The sequence below is a fragment of the Vitis riparia genome, chromosome 16, assembly GCF_004353265.1.
Source record: "Vitis riparia cultivar Riparia Gloire de Montpellier isolate 1030 chromosome 16, EGFV_Vit.rip_1.0, whole genome shotgun sequence".
NCBI classification, from domain to species: domain Eukaryota; kingdom Viridiplantae; phylum Streptophyta; class Magnoliopsida; order Vitales; family Vitaceae; genus Vitis; species Vitis riparia.
In genome coordinates this window covers 23,431,818-23,454,343 of record NC_048446.1, presented here as the reverse complement: position 1 = coordinate 23,454,343, position 22,526 = coordinate 23,431,818, and the positions used below count along the sequence as shown (strand labels likewise).

Sequence of the window (22,526 nt, the reverse complement as noted above, 5' to 3'; positions counted from 1 at the left end):
TATTTATTTATTTATTTTTAAATGTCATCTTCAAATTTAATGTTTAAAACTCCAATTCCTAAATTTAATTTTTAAAACTCCAATTTTCCAATAATTTTTTAGACTTCAATTTTCAAATAAATTTCAAAACTCCAGTTTTCTTTCAAATAGTTTTAATTCCACTCCATTTTTCAAATATTTTTAATTCACAAATTTTCTTTGATTTTTAAATAATCTTTTGTTTTCCTTAACTTCTTAAATAAGCATGAACATGCAATTTTCATAATTCCAAAATAATGGAATTTGTGGGACCAATTCATGCAAGATAAATTGGGCTTTGGTGGAGGCTCTACATATGAGTTTTCTTTTTTGATTGTCAACTGTTATGCTTAATGAATATTGTCTGATCTTTGTCTTGCTATTTGATATGAATGTGATATATTTTGTATTCATTATTGTGCACTAACTCTGTTTCATGATAGCGCTTTATTACATGCAGCCAAAGGTATGCCCTCACTCCCATTTTGCTTATTCTTATACATGATTTGTTTTATTATTTGATCATTGCACTAATATCCATTGATTTCCTTATCAATTGTCACACTTGTTTCACTTTATTTAGTAGAGACCCGTTTTTAAGGATTTAGAGGATGCTTCGGTCTTTTTATCTTACATTCCCAATAGGTAACTTGACTCCTGGACCTAGACTCGATTTTTCATAGACCTGCTTTTCTAAATAAAGAATCACACTTAGGGTTTTTATTTTCTATTCTGTTTTCCCTTTAAAATAAAACAAAAATAATTGGCGATTCCAAGTCTTTTTTAAAAAAATCAAATTTTCACCAAATAAAAAAAAATGAGTCACATCATCGAGTGGGAACACATCGAGCAAAATATGGGGTCCACAGTTTTTTTTTTCCAATATGACATTAAAGAAAACCTTACAGTTTTAAAACGGGTCATTACTCTCATGGTATTGAAGGATTAAGAACAAGTCATTATAAATGGTTTCAAAATCCATCATCGCCTTATGGGATTAAGGGGTTACAAACAAGTTATGACAATTTTTGTTATCATTTGTAATGACTTGTTCTTAACAATATAGATATATCTATTTTGGATCCAATCGATTTTTATGACTTTAAGACGCGTTAGTAAAATCAAGAGAAGATAGTATAGACATAACATTATGTACTTTTTTCCCTATTCAATATAATATATCATAACAATCTTACTAAGAATCGTAAAAGTAGCTTATTAAATAAAAGATGGGTGTCAAAATAAATGAACTTTATTGGAGATATGAGCATCATAACGTCCTTTTTCTATTTTTTTTTTTGAATGATTGATATCCGAAGTGTCACAAGCCACTTTTTGAGATATTATTCATATGGCTTATTAAATACATTGTATTATAAAAGTACTTAATTAAATTCCTATTATTAGTGATAGTATAGAGAAATAATAATGTCGTATCTAAACTAAAAATAAAGATTATTTGATTAAAAAAGTCATTAAAAACCCAAATTTAGAAATTTAACCCTTCATCTTTTTTAACCTTATTTTGACAAAAATACCTTTATTTTTTTCTCTTATAAAAATAATTATTTATTTTAAAACATATTGTAAATACTTAAAATAATTAAGGACATTTATATAAAAATAAAATAAAATATAATTGAATACGATGTGATGGGATTATAGTAAAGGTAAAAAAGTAAGTTTTTTTTTTTCTATATAATTAATTTTCTAATTAGATAACATCATTAATGCGACACCAAAAAATATTCATTATTTATCCCTATCATAGGTTTTTACCCCAAAGTAAGTGAACTTTAATGTCGGTTTTTTTCGGACCTTTATGGAAATAAATGAATTTCATGGGAGTCAATGCCATGGAAAATGACATCATTGGTCACTATCTATGGACCGCCTTAAAGTGAAAAAGCAACATTGTAGACTTCTGAATACCTTTATAGCTTGTTGCCTAATATAATAAAGTCATGGACGACAAGCAACCAAGTATTAATCTTCTAAATGGATATTCCCAGAGAATTGCATTATTCAGTAATTGGAATCATAGTGATTAGCAATTTTGTGTCTAACTATGACTAGTTAATTTGTGAGTGAAAAAGAAAAAAAAAGTATAGTGTTATCAAAGTGATAAAATATTTTTTTTTTTGTTTTTTGTTTTTTGTTAATTTGAGTGAAAAATGATTAATATATGAAAGTTATGTTTGGTTTTCAAAAATAATAAAAATAAAATAAAATATTAAGGTTATGTCTTATTTTTGGAAAAATTGAGGGAAAATGTGAGAAAAAGAAAATAGAGAGAAAAAAGTAAAGAAAAATAAAAAAATAGATTAAAAAAAATAAATTATTTTTATATGCATCTTTAAACTCTTTTAACTTATTTTTTTCATTGTATTCAGATTAAATAATTTCAAATTTCATAAATTTCTAATTAATTTAAATTATATTTGATTTTCTTTCGTATTTTTCATAATGAAACCAAACTTAAGAAAACTTTTTTTTTTTAATTTTTTTTTCTTAATACTTTTTTGGAATCAAACATAGCCTAATTGTTTTTTTTTTTTTTTGGTTTTAATGTGAAAAACAATTAAATATGATTAAAATTAGTTAAAAATTTATTTTAAAATTATTTAACTTTTATATTAAAAAATGAAAATAGGCGAAATGATTTTTAAATTATATATAAAAATAATTTATTGACTTTTATTTTATTTTTTCTTTTAATTTTATGGAAATCAAATATAGTCAAAATATATTATTAATTTGTTATATACTCAAGGTATTTTATACCTTAGGTGTAACTAGATCATTGTTTCATACAAGTGTGAAAGCATTTTCATAGAAGAACAAAAATTGGAGAGTCCATGGCCATTGATAGTGATATCTTTTTGTCACCATCATGGCAAATATGGAATGTGAAAGAAAGCAACTACAAGAGCAAGAATCAACTAAATTAGAATCCCTATTAAAGAAGGGTAGAGAAGAATCACATTATTTTAGAATTGGGGTTGCATTATGATTATCAAAATCTTATATTTAATTGGGTCATTATCTTGTCACTTTACATGAATATGATATATTGATAAATGGACATCCTATTTTTATACCATAGGGTTAGGAAACCATCCATAGGCATTGTGTGTGGTCATTGTCATCTACCTAAGAAATTGGTGTACATCAAAGTTTTACCAAGAGTATTTTCCTATATTGGAATCTTTAGTCATCTATAACTTGTTTGAGTGTAACGATTTGTACTTTTAAATTTGACGATGTCAAATATCGTAAAAGATTTTATTTAAAAATAGAATTTATTAATATAGTACATTGTTAATATTTTAAAAATATTAAAATAAAATTAAAATTTTTAAAAAAAGGTTAAACTAAAATTCATATAAAATCAATTAAGTCTTAAATACAATAAAATTTTATTTTAGGAAAAAAACTTGTCATCATACACACTCCAAAAATATTATAAGAATTCAAATTTAAAAAATACAATTTTAATACATCTACATTAAAATAAATAAGATTTTACCTTTTAAAATATATATACACTATCTTTTATCATTGTATTTTATTTAATCAGATGATGTATATGGTAGGTGGAAATGAGGAGTATGAATGAACATCTTATTTATTTTTTCATTTCATTTCCATGTTGAAATAACTTAAAATGATGATGGAAATAAAATTAAAAGTGATTTCAATTGAAATGAAATCCCACTTATAAGCGGGATTTCAATTCATGGTATTTTGATTCCGTGTAAGTTATTTTTAAAAATATTTTTTAAAATTAAAAAACTAAAGAATTTTTTTAGATAAGCTGTTTTTAAAATAAAATTTTAATTTTGGTTTTGTAAAAAACTAAATTTAATTTATATATTATAAATTTAATTTATTTTATGTCTTATTAAAAATAAAAATAGTTTTTAATTACAAATAAAGTAAAAATGAGTAGTTTTTAATAAAATATGAATATTAACAATATAATAAAATCATAAATTATATATTTTTTATAAATAATATAAAAATATAGATATTAACATTAAGTGGTTTATTTGTTAAAAAAAAAATAAATAATAATAATTCAAAATTAATAATTTCTAATACTATTTATATGATTTTATAAATATTATATAAATATGGATATTGACATCTTATAAAAGCATAATTTATTTATTTTTTTTAAAACAAAGAATATTTATTTAAAATTACTATTTGCTAATACTATTCTATTATAAGGAATATAAAAACAAATATAATTTAATTTTTTTTAAGGTATAAATGAGCCAAATTTTTTATACATTTATTACTTAATTAAATTTTTTATATATATTTATGCATTAAAATATAATAATTGAAATCACCAAATTCATTCCTATTTAAAGATAATAATAATGAAAACAAAATATTCATTTTCATTTTCATTTCTTATTCTTGCTTTCTAAACACACCTTCCTTGTGTATACTTCAATTTGTTGTTGTTTCGTAGGCTTTTATTTTTTATAAAAGAAAAGTGGATTTTAACTTACTAATTTTAAAAAATATAGAAAAAGGAACTCGAATTTTTATAAATCAATTTTATCTTCATTAATTTAAAAATATTTTAAAATACATTCATTTTTTCATAAGTTAAATAATTATTTTATGAAATACCCTTTTTATTTTATAATATTAAATGAAATTATAAAAAAAATTAATTTATCATTTTAATTTGATAAAAGTATCTCATAAATAAATATATTATAAATTTTTATTATATGATATGAGATATGAATCATTGTAGAAAATTTCTCTATTTCCCTAATTAATAATGATTTTGTATCTATATTATATAAATCCACTCATCTTCTCATATTTTTTTTTTAATAAAATTGAATAAAAATTTTGTTAGTTGACATCAACAATAAAATAAAAAATTTAAATATTTTTAAATATAATTAAAACTAAAATAATTAAAAATTAAATACAATTTAAAATATAAAAAAAACTTAAAATTTAAAATAAAATAAAATATTAACACTTATTATATTTTCAAGTCTTTCTCCATATCTATATTTTCTACTAGTTCACTTTTAGTGAAATGAAAATTCATATTTTATTTTTATATTTTTAGCTTTAATTTTTAATTTTAATTATATTTTAAATATTTAAAAAAATTTATTTTATTGAATTGAAATCAACTCTTATTATAAATAAAAAAATTGTTAATAGATATTATTGACTTGGCAAGTAAAAATGTCATTTAAGGAAATAATTATTTAACTTATAAAAAAGTGTATGCATTTTAAAATATTTTTAAATGAATAAAAATAGATCTAATTTATCAAATTTAGAGTTTTTTTGTTAAATTTTTTTAAATTTGTGAGTAATATATATATATATATATATATATATATATATATATATATATATATATATATATATATATATATATATTTTAATTAAGGTGGATATGGAATCACAAATTTTCCTTTATTTTATTAATATTTTTAATTATATTATTTTTTTATTTATTATTTATAATTATTGATATTAATTTGGAAATTTACTTTGAGTTGGTCAAAAGTATGCATAACAATATCAGAAAAAAGGGCGTTAGAAGTTATGACGACACAACAATTTTCCGATCCTAGAAAAATACAAAAGCCTCAGAGGCTCGGAAATCCACGTGCCTCGAACGCACGTGACTCGACGCGCTAATCAGACAGGTGAATTGTGGACCCATATCTGACAGGCACAGGTGGCGTGACGTGATTGGCTGACTGTCCATTTTGTCAACTTGCGGAGAGGCGCAGCGTCTACATATCACTGTCACTATCTGTGTCACTTTGTTTTGATTTGATTTAATCTTTTGCCCTTTCCGATATGCCATGTTCCGAACGCAAGGCAGTGAAAGTGATGGCACTTTGAAGGGAGGGCTGAGCCCAATCCATCATCATCTCTGCTCTTAAAGGCCACTAACATCATCCACAATGGAGATGGAAAGTAGAGGAGAGGGAGAGTCAACGAGCAGTTATTGATATGGAAAGTGGAAAGGAAAAAAAAAGCGTAATAGTTTGATTAAGAGATTAAAGTGTAGTACAAACCCCAAATTTGTACTTCAGAGCAGTACAATGGAAGTGGAGGCTTAAGCTTTAAGATTTTGAAGGATTTTACAGTTTTAGTTGGTGGGGTTTTCTTGCTTCTAAAATTGGTTTTTTCGTGGGGAATGAGAAGAGTGTGGATAGATAGCGAGAGAGAAAGAGAGTGACCCATTTGGATGTTTCTGATGCTGAGGTCGGGTGAATTTTGAGGACCCAATCGGTGGTTTGTGGGTTTGATTGTGGTTTATGGGTGAATTGGTGGAGACTCATCTGGCTGATTTGAGGGATCCGAGTGGAGGGATTGAAGGTGATGAGTCCATATTTGGGGGTGTTTCTGGGTCTGTAGGGAGTCGTTGAGGTGTTGAATGAGGTTTCAGAAGATCAATCTCGAGGTTCGGGAAGTTTTTTTTTTTTTTGAGTTTTTCCCAATCTCAATCTAGAGAGAAGAAGAACGACAGAAAGGAGTAAGGTAAGATCGCCCTTTTCTCTGTCTGTTTCCTCTGTTTCATTTACTCTCCTCCGTTTGGCTGCCTGGAAAACTGAACCGGAAGGGAACATCAATTTGGTTTCCAGAAAACGAAAAAGCTCTCCCAAAGAGATTTTGGTTTTCTGGATCCCAAACAACGAAAAAAAAAAAAAGATCTAAGTTTCCCTGTCTTTTTTTTTTCTCGACAACCGAACATGCCTTTTCTCATTGAATTAGAATTTCAATCTGGATCCTTTTCATGCTTGAATTGACACCAGAAAAGAAGATTCCGATCGTAAAAAAATGGTGAGAGTGAACGGGGAAGAATCGAAGGAGATCGACGGAGTGGAACTGGAACAGCCTCAAGATGCGCAAGAGGAGCTGAGGAGAATTCCTCCATGGACGAAGCAGATCACCATACGGGGAATCATCGCCAGCGTAGTTATTGGAATAATCTACAGCGTGATAGTGACGAAGCTCAATCTCACAACTGGGCTCGTCCCAAATCTCAATGTTTCAGCAGCTCTGCTCGCCTTCGTCTTCATTGGGACATGGACAAAGTTGCTTCAGAAAGCAGGATTCGTCTCCACTCCTTTTACTCGACAGGAGAATACCGTCATTCAGACTTGTGCAGTCGCCTGTTACAGCATTGCTGTCGGAGGTCAGAGACTTAGGGCCAAATAAACACTTCCAAAAACCAGATTTTGAACACTCAACTGTTTTGTTTAATAAATGTATAAGAGTGTTTTTAAAAATAGTTTTTATATTTAAGATTTTAAATTGAAATAACTAAAGTTACTATCTGAAAACACATATTTTCATTTTTAAGAATAGAAAAAAAAAATATTTATTTATTTATTTTCAAAACTATTCTTGAAAATAGTTGTGAAACAGGAATTTTAAGTTTCGAAGTGTTTTTCAAAAACAATTTGAAAAACTGCTATACCATGTATTGAACAATAAAAGTCTGTTTGAAATTAGTTTTTATGTTTTAAAACAATTTTTAGAAAACACATGAAAAGAACTAAAAAATATTATTTCTTATTACCAAATGGGTGTTCCTGTTTTCTGGCTTTTTTTTACTTGGGAGAATTAGAAACTGTTTTGATTTTGTGAATTTGCAGTAGAAAATCGATCTTCTCTTCTTGCTTGTTGTGTGTTATATGCTTATTGGAGCTATTGATTATGGTACTGCAGGCGGCTTCGGGTCTTATCTGTTGGCGTTGAACAGGAGGACATATGAGCAAGCAGGTGTTGATACAGAAGGGAATACTCCAGGGAGCCATAAGGAACCCGGGGTTGGCTGGATGACTGGCTTCCTTTTTGCCACCTGCTTCGTCGGGCTGCTGGCCTTGGTGCCTCTGAGAAAGGTGATTTTTTCGGCTTTTCTAGTGATTTGGATGTAGAATAGCTTTAGTGTTGGTATTTTCTTGGTGAGAAATCAAATTGGTTTGTTCACGTTTTTCGTTCTTATGCAGATCATGATAATAGACTATAAACTAACTTATCCAAGTGGAACTGCAACGGCAGTTCTCATCAATGGATTCCACACTCCTCACGGAGACAAGATTGCCAAGTATGGATCCCTTTATTCTTATCTTTCTTGATCAAAACCGAGATAGAATTTGATGTAAACATGTCCTGATCCTTCTTGCAGGAAGCAGGTTCATGGGTTCGCAAAGTGTTTCTCCTTCAGTTTCTTCTGGGCTTTCTTCCAATGGTTCTATTCTGGTGGAGACAAATGCGGGTTCGTTCAATTCCCGACGTTTGGACTGCAAGCTTGGAGTCAAACGTATGTACCCCTCATCCTTCCTTTCATTTCCTTTCCATTGGGTACCTGTTCTTTATGCTTCAATCCTCATTGATTCAAGCAATTGGGTTCTACAGATTTTACTTCGATTTCAGTATGACTTACATTGGAGCAGGAATGATCTGCTCCTATCTTGTGAACTTGTCTTTACTCTTTGGCGCTGTGCTGTCTTGGGGATTAATGTGGCCATTGATGCGCCATAAGAAAGGAAATTGGTATCCTGCAACTCTATCACAAAGTAGTATGAAGGGCTTAAATGGCTACAAGGTTTGTGTGTGAATACCAAAAATGAGTTTCCATTAACTTGAGCCAAAAACCTCTGTGATTTACCAATATGCTCCTGCCCTGCAGGTTTTTATTTCGATCGCCCTCATCCTAGGAGACGGGCTCTACAATTTTGTCAAGATACTGCTTTTCACAGGCACAAGCATCATTAAAAGATTGAATAACAGGGGCTCAAATGCAAGTAAGTGATCACCCCTTTATTATAATCTATCAGTCCTCAAAGAAGGGCTAAAATGCAAGCAGATGAGCAACCCTTTTCTATAATTTATCAGTCCTCACAGAAGGGCTAAAGCAGAGAGGGGCGACATATGTTTTCCTGGTTTGATTGAATCCTTTCGAGTATAGAGCTTTTCTAACATGAGGTTTTTTCCATTGCAGTTTCTGATGAGAATAAGAATCAGGCCATGGGTGATCTTCAAAGAAATGAAGTGTTCATAAGAGAGGGTATTCCCATATGGTTGGCATGTACAGGATACATCACCTTCTCCATCATCTCCATCATTGTGATCCCCCTCATGTTCCCTGAGCTGAAATGGTACTATGTGGTTGTTGCCTACACTCTTGCTCCCTCTCTTGGCTTCTGCAATGCTTATGGTGCAGGCCTAACCGACATGAACATGGCGTATAATTATGGAAAAGTAGCCCTGTTTGTTCTTGCTGCCTTGGCAGGGAAGGATTCAGGTGTCGTTGCAGGGCTAGTTGGCTGTGGCCTGATTAAGTCCATTGTTTCCATATCTTCTGATTTGATGCATGATTTCAAGACTGGCCATCTCACTCTCACTTCCCCTCGATCAATGCTCCTTAGCCAGGCCATTGGGACAGCAATAGGCTGTGTGGTGGCTCCTCTCACATTCTTCCTCTTCTACAAGGCCTTTGATGTGGGGAACCCAGATGGAGAATACAAAGCCCCTTATGCTATCATTTACAGGAACATGGCAATTCTAGGAGTTGAAGGCTTCTCAGCCCTTCCCCACCACTGCCTCCAGCTCTGTTGCGGCTTTTTCGTCTTTGCCATAGCAGCCAACTTGGTGAGAGACCTTTCCCCATCAAAGATTGGAAAATGGATTCCTCTCCCAATGGCCATGGCTGTGCCTTTCCTTGTTGGTGCCTACTTTGCTATAGATATGTGCATGGGGAGTTTGGTTGTTTTTGTGTGGCACAAGCTCAACAGCAAGAAGGCGAGTGTGATGGTTCCTGCAGTCGCCTCTGGTTTGATCTGTGGAGATGGATTGTGGATTCTCCCTTCCTCAATCCTTGCCCTGGCCAAGATTAATCCTCCAATCTGTATGAGCTTCTTGGCGACTTAGAAAAACCAGAGGGAGAGGTATGGAGTAGGCAAGAACTATAGTTGAGTAGGAGACTTCATGGTTAATTTAAAGGCAGATGTGACAGAGTTTCAAATAAGTAACATGAATAATACACATTTGAGGTACACAACAATATGCATGTTCTATAATTTCTTAACATTCATAGATACATATATATATATATATATGAGTAACTTGCTCACATATTTCATCGTTGTTTTGAATATCGAGTTCTAATCTCTTTGACTTGATTCTTATTTTTCTGATAAAATATAATACATAAATTCTAGATAAAATAATAGAACATAAAGAAAATTGATTTTCATGATTGGATGACACGGTATGTGCATATTGAAGGACGGTCTAAGGAGAGAGAAAAAAAAACCTGGGTTGATCCATATAAAGCCTAATGCTTTTATGGATTGGATGGAATGTTTTATCAAAGTTTTCTAGGTTTTTTCTTTGAAGGTATTAGGTACTCATGTATAATGCAAAAGCTTTAAAAGTGTTTCAAAATTTTTAATTGTTGCTCAAAAAACTATAAAAAAAAGTATTAAAATAAAAAACTATTTTTCGAACAAATTATAAAAAAAACTATTTTTCGAACAAATTATAAAAAAAACTATTTTTTGTTAAAAGTTTGTTAATGCGTTCTGTGAGTTAGAAAATTGTTTTAAAAAGCAGTTTTCGAATGAGACTGTGGCCTATTTGGAAGCGTTTTAAAAAGCAATCATTGGTAATAATTTTTAAAAACAATTCTTAATTGTTTTTAAGAACAAAATTTTATTAACTTAAAATTTTGAAGTTCCATATTTTCATTGTTGCTTAGACAAAAACAAATGAAAACACTTAAAATATATTAAAAAAAAAACTGTTTTTTCAAGAGTCAAAAACTATTTTCAATTTTTAAAGAGCACTACATAGGATATAGTAAAAGGTGGGTTGCAGAGGGGAAAAGGGTAGGGAGCTCAACCATATGAAATCTAATGCCTTTATGGGCTGAATGGCCTTTTGAGAAGACAAGATGTATATCCAAGTTCCATCATTGGAACTGAAGTTGCATGAAGATGAAGATGGGGGAAGAATGGAGTGAAGTACGCAACTACATAAAGAATAAAATTTGGTAGGCCATCACATCAAAATGAGTCCCAATCCATTCCCTTTAGCCAAAATGGGTCATATTCTTCAAGCCTTGTCCAATACAGGAATTGACTAATGCCTGTTGCAAAACACTAAGCGAAGTGAGCTCATGAGAGCTGATGTGATCTGTTTTCATTTTGAGCCACATTTGTTTTAATTTCATTGAAAATCATCTTCAAAACCCAGGTGGTGGTTTAGACTGTTCTGCTGATGTTAAGAGGAGTTTACAGGCAGCCATTACGCACCACCAAACACATGTTGTATGATGAGAATAAAGGTTATACTTCCCTTCTCTTTGGCTTGATTTTGATATGCTTCAAAGCATTTCATAATACTTCAAAAGCCCATTATTTTTACATAAATAAGGTGTTTAACAACTATTAGGTTATATTTGGTTTTCGAAAAATATTAAAAAAAAAAAAAAATTTTAAAAAAATTTTCTTATGTTTGGTTTCAATATAGAAAATCAAATATAATTAAAATTTATAAATTTTTATATTTTAGAATTATTTAATCTTTATATAAAAATAAAAAATAAGTAAAATAAATTTTAAAAATATATAAAAATAATTTATTAAATTTAATTTAATTTTTTTATTTTCACTTTCCTTCAACTTTCCCTCGTATTTTTCCTCAAATTTTATGAAACCAAACATAGCTTTAGAATCACTTTTAGCCTTATTTGAGATAGTTTTATGCACCTATTCTTTTATTTTAACTGAAACCAAAATCATAATTTTTAATTCTTCAAAGATAGGGCTTCCACAAGCAACAACATGATTCTTCGCATATTAAGCTCTTTTAAAGCTATAAGCCCATTAAAAAAAGTTTTAACTTTTCCAAAAGGCAATTCAAACAAAAATAGAATAATTGCCCAAAGGGTTATTGAGGAAACATGTTTTTGATAGAGTGCATTTGACAATATTTTTAAAAAACAATCAAAACATAGAAAATGGTTTTAGAGAAAAATTAGGAGTGTGTTTGACAGCAATTCTAAAAAAATGTTTCTAATTTTTTTAATATTTGACCGATCAAAATTTTCAAGTGTTAAAAATATTAATGAGCTCTTAGTCGGTAACAATTTTAAAAACACTTTTACCAAATTAAGAAATCACTTATAAGCTTTTGATAAAAAAAAAAAAAAAAAAAACAATTCAACTAAATTCAGGTGAAATAGAAACAATCTTATTGGTACTCAAAGCAAACCATAGCTTTTAACTTTTAGACACGTTATTCATCTAAAAGGACAATGGAATTAAATTCTCTAAATCCTGATTTCCACTATGGATGGTGCAGAGGAAAGGCATATTAGCCGCAGAGTCAGAACTAGAGGACAACCCTTCCCCTATATCGTAGCCTGCAATTGCATTGCAGGCCCAAAATTATTCATTGAAGGGGGACTGAGATTGAAAAGATTTTCATCTATATAGATGTTCCCCTCAATGTCCCAGAAGCCTGATAGGGACAACAAACCTCTCCACTCCATATGGTCAATGCCTAGCGCCCTCAATTCCATTATCTTCAACCAACAAAAAGAAAAAGAAAAAAACCCAACTGGGTTTGACATAGAGCACAGTTTGAAATATATAAGGTCAACTCAAGCTCAAAGAATTTTTTCAAAGAACTTGGAGTTTGGAGTTTCAGAAGAAGTACAGGGAAAAAAAAACCCTCCTTTTTGATCAAATCTGAGAAAATTGCAGTATTGTAATCTAAGATGACAGCATATTCAAGCAAAATTGAGGGAAAAATTAGTAGAAATTTTTGACACTTCAACTACAAAATGCAAATGGATTGACTTAGAAAACACACAAAAGCTCTCAAATTCCTTTTCTTCAGTTTCCATTTTTGGGGGGTGTTTTTTTTGGGGGTTTAATCGATGAAACCTGTCTTCTGGAAAACTGCGTTTCGAACTCTCCTCAAATCTCTTCCTTTCAGCGTTCTTCCGACGCCCTCGACCACCGAAAACGTCATGACATGAGACCTCGCCACGATCTCATGCGGCGGAAGCATCTCCCCCTTCGTATCATCCTCGAGATCGTCGGAATCGTCCAGATCGGAGCGTCTCCGCCGTACGCCGTTGCTAGGCCATGCCGGAACATTGACCGGAGCCGACATGAGGAACTTGCCCGAGCCAGAGCCGGTGGAATCGCCAGAGCTCGATCCGGACCGCGGAATCGGCACTGGCGGGATCGTCCTGGCGGCGGATGTGGCGGAGAATGAGGGATCTAGGCCGGATTGGCGTCGGAGAAGGGTCGGGCGGTCGTCAGACAAGACCGAAGACAGGCCCAATCTCGCCGGCTGGAACTTGAGCCGGAGACTGGACGGAGGGCTGGAGTCCGTCGACGGCGACGGCGACGGCGAGTTTGGGCCTGCGGAATCGGGTGACCAGACCACGTCGGACTCGTCTAACTCGAGCGGGTTCGAATCCGAGTTGGGTTGTTTGAGTTGCCTCAAGAACCGATTTGTTGGTGAAGACGAGTGAAAATTCATGGCTCTCTGAAATTCGTACTTTCTGTCCTATTTTCCTTTGTCGGAAGTTTTTGAGATGAATGGTGTTTGGTAGTCGGGAAAATCAGGAAGGCAGAAAGCAAGTGGGAAGATGCTCTGTTGTGCGCCACACGGTTGGTTGATTCTAGTGCCACTAAAATGGTGCAGGTTGGAAACTAATAATTATAAATTTATAATAAGAATATTTGATCAGAAGTCTGTCACGGACGTTTTGGTCGTTATGAATAATTAGAAAGGGTAAAATGGTCTGAGAAGTATTTTCAACCCAATCCGATTAAAATATCATAAACCCGCAAAATACTGGTGTCTTGATTTTAAATTTTTTTGAAAAACAACCAAAATATTGGGCAAAAATTTTGAAAAATATATGTAGATAACAAAATAATATATATTATTGTATTTAGGCTTTATTTGATTATTGAAAAGTATTAAGAAAAAAATTATTAATTTTTTATATTTAGTTTAATTATGAAAAATAAGTAAATATATATATATATATATATATATAATTAAAATTAATTAAATATTTATACATTTAAAACTTATTTAATTTTTATATAATAAATAAAAATAAGTTAAATGAATTTTAAAAATTATATAAAATAATTTATTAACTTTTAATTTATTTTTATTTTTAATTTTCGTTTCTATTTTCTCTCAATTTTTTTGAAAACCAAACATGACCTTAATGTAAAGATAATAACTTTTTTAAGTAATTTTTTGGTGAAATAATATTAACGTGGATAGAAATTTTATTTCAATAAAAATATATTATATTTTAATATTTAAAATTAAAATATAGCTTTGAAGAAACATGAATTATGCAATGAATTATATTTTAATATTTAAAATTAAAATATATTATATTTATCAAATAATTAAAATTTACCCCAAAAAATCTATATTTAAAAATTAACTTAAAATTATACAATTTTTTTTACTCATTCCATATTTGTTTAATATTTTTCTAAAATTATCTTAAAAGATTATTCACCTAAAAAAATTAAAAGGTATCCATAAAATTATCAATTTTGTATAAATATTTTTTACTATATTTAGAAAAAATAAATTATTAAAATTTTTTTAATGAGATTTTATATTAAATATTTAATTTAAAAGTTATTTGAAAGTTTCATTAACAAATTTATTTGATATTTTTTTGTCGTGAATATATTTTTAAATCATTAAAATTATTGAAAGATGTATTAATAATTTATTTTATAAAATTAATTTTTATTTAATATTAATATTTTATGAAATATAAAAAATATTTCCATTAATCTTTTTAATATTGTAGTGGTTTGCAGATTACTTTATCTTTTTTATATTTAAAAATAAAAAAATAAAATTATAATTATAATTTTTTAAATAAAAATTAATATGATAAATAAAAAAAAATAAAAAAATAAAAGGATAGTATAAAAAAATTAAGGCAAAATTTTAAAAAAAGGTAATTATTATCATTGTCCTTTTTAGGGTAAGTTTTTAAAAAAACTCCTATTTTAAAATCATGGGGCGTTCTTTCAACATAGGCTCCATAGGGCCTGAGCCCAACATCTTGGAAGGGTCCTTAACTTCTCTTTCGTTTGGACTAACCATATGCATGTGCCGCGTACCATTAGGTCTAGGCCCAATTTATAACTTCTATGGGCTTGATCTGGCTATAGCAGGGCCCAATTAAATTTTATTTTTATTTTTAAAAAATATTAGTTAAAAGTTTTCTTTTGACTAAATAATAAAATTAAGAAAAATAATATTTATTAAATAAATAATCAAATTTATCTCATAAAAACTTAATGAAAATGTAAAGATAAGATAACCATATATTATATATCATTTTTCATAATAAAGAAATCAAATATTTTCTTTTGGAATCAATTGAAATCTTGGTTATCAATGATATTTCCTTTCAATCGGGATTATTTTGATTTCTTTTTAATAATTATTTAAATTATTCAAACACAAAAATATAAATAAACTAAAAAAATAATAGATTTACTTAATAAATAATAAAATTTATCATCTTAAAAACTTAAAGAAAATGTAAAGATAAGATAATAATTTTAAGATGTTATTATAGACCCCTCTTGGACCATGGGTTTTTTTTTTTCTCAAAGCCAAGAAGAGCTGATAGCTTGTTTTTGGAGGTGGGGCCGGTTTTCGGGGGAGCCAAACTGCATGGGACGTGTAGCATTGGACATGACTACCTTGCCATGGTGGTGGTTGAAGCAGTAGAGTTGGTGGAGGCTTGGTGGAGAAGAAAACCAGTTGGATGGAAGGACAGAAAGAGAGGTTGTTGGCTGAAAAGCTTAAGAGGGGATTCGGAAAAGGGAATGGGGGGTGGAGAAGAAAACCAGCTGGATGGAAGGATAGAAAGAGAGGTCGTTGGCTGAAAAGCTTAAGAGGGGATTCGGAAAAGGGAATGGGCTGGAGAACTGGTTTTAGGGGGGAATGGAACTAAAAAAGAAAGGAAAAACAGATGGGCAGCTTCAGAGAAAGATATGAGGGCAAAAAACAGGGGATGAGCCGATGGAAGGGCGGTCCATGGGTGCTCTGTTTTGGAGAGATTGAAAAAGAGTGAGCTGGGTGGAAAAACAAAGAATAGGGAAAGAAATAAGGTAGGGAGCAGCTGAAAAATAGAGAGTGGGGTGAGAGAATTAGGATAGCAAAGACAAAAAAAAAAAAAAAAAAAAAACAGGGGGAGTTTTTCAAGGATTGGAGCAGAGCAAGGGGAGCTGGTTGGCTGGATTCGGGGGTTGAGCTAGTTGTTGGGGGAGTGTTGGAAAACGTGAGCAGCTTGAGAGATATGAGAAGTGGAGATCTAGCTTTTCGGGAAAGGAAAACAGATAGTTGGACTTACGCGGGTGGCAACTTGGAAGAAAAGCAGAAAAATGGGTGAGCTGAGCATGGAAACTGGGGAGGAGAGGGGATGAAAACAAGTGGAAACGGATTCCGGAGAGAGAGGTAAAGTGTAGGATAAAATGAGACTAGGATAAGAGATTTGGGTGTTGAGAGTCCAATGGTTTTTTATTAGGAAGTTGTGAAGAAGTCATTACATGCAGTGGGGTTTTCCTCAGTTTTTTTTTTCCATTTGGGTTCCTTTTCAAAAGGTGATATTTTTCTATTTGTTTATACATCTGAGTTTCGTTTTTGTTGGGATTTTGTGATGGTGGGTTAGAGAATTTCTGCTTTGTTTTGGGAATCCCATTTCTGTTTTTGAGTTCTTGACTTATTATCATCATGATGATTGTTGGAAAATTTGATTTGCTTTTGCTGGGTTTTTCCACCTAGAAATGGAACATATGAGACTATGGGCATAACTTAGCATGGAAAACTCAAGTAAATGATGGGTCCCAGCATTATCAACTCATTTCCATTCTTCCCATTCTCTCATACAACCATCAAACCTATTTTTTCTCACTATTTCCTCCACTTAAACCAGTTCCAATTCTCTTTCACGCGTGTGCAACCCACATTTCCATTTTAATTCTCCATTTTTTTTATATCAAAGTTCATTTTTCCAAAATTCTCATTTTTAAATTTAATTTTCAAATAATTTTCCAAAATTTCAATTTCCAAATTTAAAAATTTTAAAACTTCATTTTTTAAATAATTTCCCAAAATTCTATATATATATATATATATTTTTAATTTCATTCTCAAACCATTCTTCAAAATTTAATTTTCAAAACTTCAATTTTCAAATACTTTTCCAAAATTCCAATTTTCAAAATTTCCTTTTTCAAATAATTTTCCAAAACAAATTTTCATATTCAAATCATTCTTCAAAATTTAAATTTTTCGAAATTCCATTCTCAAAATAATTTTTCCAAGATTTTCGAAATTTAATTTTATGAAATTCTATTCTCAAATTTACTTTTTAAAATATTTTCTCAAAATTCCAAATTTCCAAGATTTCAATTTTTTTAAATTTAATTATCCAAAATTCCATTTTCGAAATTTAATTTTCAAAATTCCACCCTCAAATTTACTTTTTAAAATAATTTTTCAAATTTTCTAAAATTCCAATTTCTTTCAAATTTAATTTCCAAAATTCCAATTCTTAAATTTAATTTCCCAAAACTCCAATAATCATTAAATTTCCAAAACTCCAATTCTTAAATTTAATTTAAAAAAAAAACTCCAATTCTCTGTTAATTTTCAAAATTCCAATTTCTTTTAAATTTAATTTCCAAAATTCCAATCCTTAAATTTAATTTCCCAATTTTCAAATAATTTTCGAAACTTCAATTTCTTTCAAATTTAATTTTTAAAATCTCAATTTATAAATTTAATTTTAAGAACTCCCAATTTATAATCACAATTTTTCTTTGATTTTAAAATAATTTTCTATTTTCCTTGATTTTTAATAAGCATGAAGACAATTTTCATAATTTCAAAACAATGGAATTTGTGAGATTAATTCATGCAAGATAAATTGGGCTTTGGTGGGGGCCCTACATATGATCTATTCTGATTGTCAATTGCTATGTTTAATGAATATTGTTTGATCTTTGTCTTGCTCTTTGATATGCATGTGATAATTTTATACTTGAACTAACCTTGTTTCCATGATAGCACACTATTATTTGCTGTCAAGGTACGCTCTCACTCTCACTTTGTTTATTCTCATACATGATTCATTTTATTATTTGATCATTTCATTGGTATCTATTGATTTCCTAATTAATTGTCATGTTTGCTTCACTTTATTTAGTAGAGACTCATTTTTAGAGACTTAGAGGGGTGCTACGGTCTTTTTATCGTACCTTCCCAATAAGTAATTTGACCCCCAGACCTGACTCGGTTTTTCACAGGTCTGTCTTTTCAAAATAAGAAGTCACACAAGGTTTTCTTTCTTATTTTGTTTTCCCTTTTAAAAAAAAATTAAAATAAGTGGCGACTCAAAGTATTTTTTCTAAAAACCATTTTTTTCACAAAATAAATAAAAAAACGAGTTTGTCATCGAGTGGGAACACATCGAGCGAAAATGTGGGGTCCACAAAATGGCGACTCCGCTGGGAAGGTTTTGAGGGTCAAACTTGAACTTAAGTTGAAGCAAATATGACGTTTGATTAGTCAATTGATGAATACTTTCTCTTTGTGTTTTTTTATGATTGAGTGTTCATAGCACATTGAGAGTTTTGATATGACGATTTTCCATGCCTAATTGCTATATCCATTTGCGACATTGGCATGCTAATGATATTGATCGATTCTATGCTTGCCATGATTATCTTGTTTGTGAAACCAAGGTTTGGTTAATCTTGATTTTGATGATAACAAAACAAGGTTTAGAACTAATGATTATATTTTAAGTGTGATTAGGCAAGATGATTTCCAAAGTGGCAATCCAAAGACAAATCAAGCCAATGAGAAATCATGAAGAAGAAGACCACCTCAAAGAGAAGTGCTTTTCAAGACCCAAGCTTCATAAGATCTCTTTGTAAGGTTGTTGGTGCACTAGGTTTTTTCTCATGCATTGCATTCTTTACTTATGCACCAAAATCATCCAAGAATTAATTCATTTTAAATCCTTTTAAAATTGGATGATTTCATGTTTTCAATTAAAACCTTATGTCAAATATTTTCCAAACTTGTTTTAAAGGTTTTAAATTGAAAAAGTTGGGTGTTGAGCCAAAAACGGCTCAACCGGTTGAACCGGATGAACAGTAACCGGTTGACTCACAGCTCAACCGGTTGAGGTTATGAACAGTAACCGGTTGACCCTCAGCTCAACCGGTTGAGGGGTATGAACAGTAACCGGTCGACCGTTTGAAAAATGCAAAAATTTTCTCTTTCTTCCAGAACGGTTGTTCAACCGGTCAAGGTTGAACCTCGTCCGGTTGAGGTCCGGTCGAGGTCCGGTCGAGGCCCGGTCGAGGCCCAACGGTCACCTGCCAAACATTAAATGCTAACGGCTAGTCAACCGGTCGACCCCCAGCTCGACCGGACGAACCCCAAACGGCTAGTTTGGCTTTTTTCTTCTATAAAAAGGCTCCAATCTTCATTGTTTCTAGAGCTTAACCTTCCTAAATCATTCTTGAATATATTTGAGCCTTAGAAGAGTGTTTTTGAGTGCACCATTGTTCCAAAACTTGCATATCTTTAGTGCACCATTCAATCCTAGTTTCTTGTATCATTTGAGCTTAAAGCTTTTGTACTAGGATTTTGTGAGATCTTTATTTGTATATCCTTGAGAGGAAGTTTTCCAAGAGTGTGGTATCTCTTGAGAAGTGTAAAGGGTGCTTGGAGCCAAAAGTCCAAGAGGGTGGATTGGAACCATAATCCAATTGTATTGCTTGAAGGCTTGGTTTGGAAGCCTTGAATTAGTGGAACCTCAAGCTTGGGATTGAAGCTAGAGAAGAGTGGATGTAGGCCGGGTTGCGCCGAACCACTATAAATCTTGTGTTTGCACTCTCTCTTCCCTTACTCTTTTAAGTTATATGCAATTGTGTTTATTTTGTTTACTATATATTTGCATATAATTGTCTCTTATTTTTACATAGTTTAAATTTGGGAAAAAGAGACCATCACCCTATTTACCCCCCCTATAGGGTGATTACCATAGTTTGGATTAGCCTCAAATTCCTAACATTGTTCACTTTGACATGTATGTTCATATTGTTATATATCCTGTTTGTTTTAGTGTTGATTCACTTGCTTGTATATTATCTTGATCATCTTGGAGCATGCTATCATTGCTATATATCCATCTCGATTATCATATTTCTTGCTTAGCTTGTGTGTAGATTTGGATTATATACCTGTGGTTTGCTTGACTGCTTGTTGCATGACCTATATTATCTTGCATGATGCATGTGTTGCTTGTCTGTGTGGGACACACACCTATCCTCTTATCTCCAAGTCCCTAGTCTCAGGTCGAACTAGTTTTCTTTGATCTCGTATTTCATATGAGACTTGTTGCTTTGTTTGCTCTTCGATCAAGTTAGTGATTAAGAGTAGGATCTAGCGATGGGCTATATCTATGTTTGAGAGCATTTTGGAGGTGGTCAACATATTGATGCTAATTGGAGTCCAATCTTTGAAGACTTGTATAACCCAAAGCTAGATTTCAGGATATTTGTGTGGCTAGCGTGTTTTCTTTTTAGCTTCATAGGATATTCGGATGCACCCACACCATTCACTATGCACTTTAGTCGACTACCGAGTGCTGAGATTTGCGAGAGCTTTCACCATAGGAAACCTCCTGGGATGTCGAGGTAGTGCATGTGTGGAGGTGATGATTACCTTGCATGGAAACGTCTCGTCTCTTAGGAGGCGTGCAAAGGGTTGCATATCGCTGGAGGGTACGATCACTTTTGCTAGGAGTCCTTCTTTTTTCTTTTTAGAGTCACCTTGACCTTATAGGTTGAGCCTTAGACCCTTCGATCAGGACTTCTTTCCCTATATGTGGGTACATCTGAGGGCCTTCAGAGTGTCTTTAGTTATAGTTCGGATCCAGTACTCTCTCTTTTGGTCTCCAGTTGAGAGTGCTTAGATATGAGTGCAAGTTTGAGTATCAGTTGGACCACCCCTTACTGTATAGTTTTGGTTTCCTCTTGTCGCTCGTTGAGTCTAACACACTTTCTCCCTAGAGATTTAAATAGTCTTATTTTCTTGAGTTGACACATTCTTTCGATTTGTTGTCACTTTCTGCTTGACGTTTTGGGATATGCTCATTGATTATGCTCACTTTTTTACATTCTTCATGTGTCATGGGCTCGGTACTTCATTCTTTGGTCGATTTGCCTATTTCTATTTTCAACCCGATATTTTCATTACAAAAAGGTGAAGGGCTTGTTTTCATATTCATATATTTTTTAAAGATCTGCATTGATCACCTTATCATTTTTCTTTATGGAGCTTGGGTTGAAAGTGAATCAGAGATATTTTGTTATAGATGGAGTATCGATCTCATGACAGTGTTGTTTTTCACACTTCATTCATTTTCTGGATCACTGATAGAAATTCTTTAGTCACATTTGTATCCATCTCACATTGGACACCTTTATGACCTTTGAGTTTCTGTCATATTTCCAGTTTTAGATTTCCATCACATGACCATATATCATATGATATGTTGTACTTTTGACTTGGGACATCTATTCATTTGCACATTGTGGTCTTGAGGCTTGACCTATCATAGAGGATATTGAGCTTATTGGCCTACGATCGGAAGATCGACCTAGAGAATTCGAGACTGTGACCCATTTCACCTTCTAATCAGAGCAAGTACCATATCTATATCCATATCCTGACTTTGTAGACTTGATGACCTACCCATTTTGAGCCTGACATGACACCACCCATTGGTACCATTATACGACCTTACCATCCTTATTCACCTTTGTATGCTATAGTAGCATTTCCTATTCTTTCCATCATTTCCTTAATCTGACTAGGTAGAGTCCGAGATGGTTAGACCTAAGGTGAGCTTTGCATGATGATAGATGGATCACGATGAAAGAGTGGTTTGACTGCTTGATGATATTGTTGAGGCAGAGGGGTTATCATGAAACATCCAGATCTGAGCCATTGCACATGACTTTAGAGAGTCTAGATGACTAGAGATGGTGATTTTATGAGATGATGGTGAGTGGCTTATGATGATAGAGTGAGGTGATGGTCATAAGGCTTTGATGATTATCACAGAGCATTAGTGAGAACTTTCACACGATTTCAGAGAGGTTGATATGACTATGTTGGACGAATGCCAGTCTTTAGGATTGACCACATGAGATTTTGAGAGTACGATGTTCGAGGTAGTGGTCAAAGGATGGGTAGTCATCATTTCATAAGCCCATTTACTTTATTACCCTTACATATAGAGTTACCTGTTGCTAGCCTATTGAGCCTCACACGAGCACATAACATTTTCTTTCATCACCTCATTTACTTATTACACCGGG

At 31.7% G+C, this 22,526-nt stretch overlaps 2 protein-coding genes across 2 annotated transcripts; one reads left to right on the top strand and one right to left on the bottom strand.

Annotated features, from left to right (window-relative positions):
- The first annotated feature begins 5,900 nt into the window (after positions 1–5,900).
- Positions 5,901–10,125, top strand: LOC117933059 (metal-nicotianamine transporter YSL3). The gene is made up of 8 exons (XM_034854422.1): positions 5,901–6,567; positions 6,843–7,225; positions 7,762–7,934; positions 8,043–8,140; positions 8,222–8,356; positions 8,452–8,641; positions 8,726–8,840; positions 9,038–10,125. Exons 2-8 carry the CDS (start codon positions 6,868–6,870, stop codon positions 9,964–9,966), a joined length of 1,998 nt encoding a protein of 665 aa, XP_034710313.1. The 5' UTR covers positions 5,901–6,567; positions 6,843–6,867; the 3' UTR covers positions 9,967–10,125.
- Positions 10,126–12,756: 2,631 nt separating this feature from the next.
- On the bottom strand, positions 12,757–13,770 carry LOC117933060. Its single transcript, XM_034854423.1, has one exon. It carries the CDS (start codon positions 13,594–13,596, stop codon positions 12,976–12,978), a length of 621 nt encoding a protein of 206 aa, XP_034710314.1. The 5' UTR covers positions 13,597–13,770; the 3' UTR covers positions 12,757–12,975.
- Positions 13,771–22,526: the final 8,756 nt, after the last annotated feature.

Excerpts from the sequence above, each read along its gene's own strand:
- LOC117933060 (XM_034854423.1), bottom strand. The coding sequence starts at position 13,596 with ATGAATTTTCACTCGTCTTCACCAACAAATCGGTTCTTGAGGCAACTC.
- LOC117933059 (XM_034854422.1), top strand. The coding sequence starts at position 6,868 with ATGGTGAGAGTGAACGGGGAAGAATCGAAGGAGATCGACGGAGTGGAA. Across the intron at positions 7,226-7,761 it reads TTACAGCATTGCTGTCGGAG|GCGGCTTCGGGTCTTATCTG; the intron begins GTCAGAGACTTA and ends ATGGTACTGCAG. Across the intron at positions 8,357-8,451 it reads CTGCAAGCTTGGAGTCAAAC|ATTTTACTTCGATTTCAGTA; the intron begins GTATGTACCCCT and ends TGGGTTCTACAG.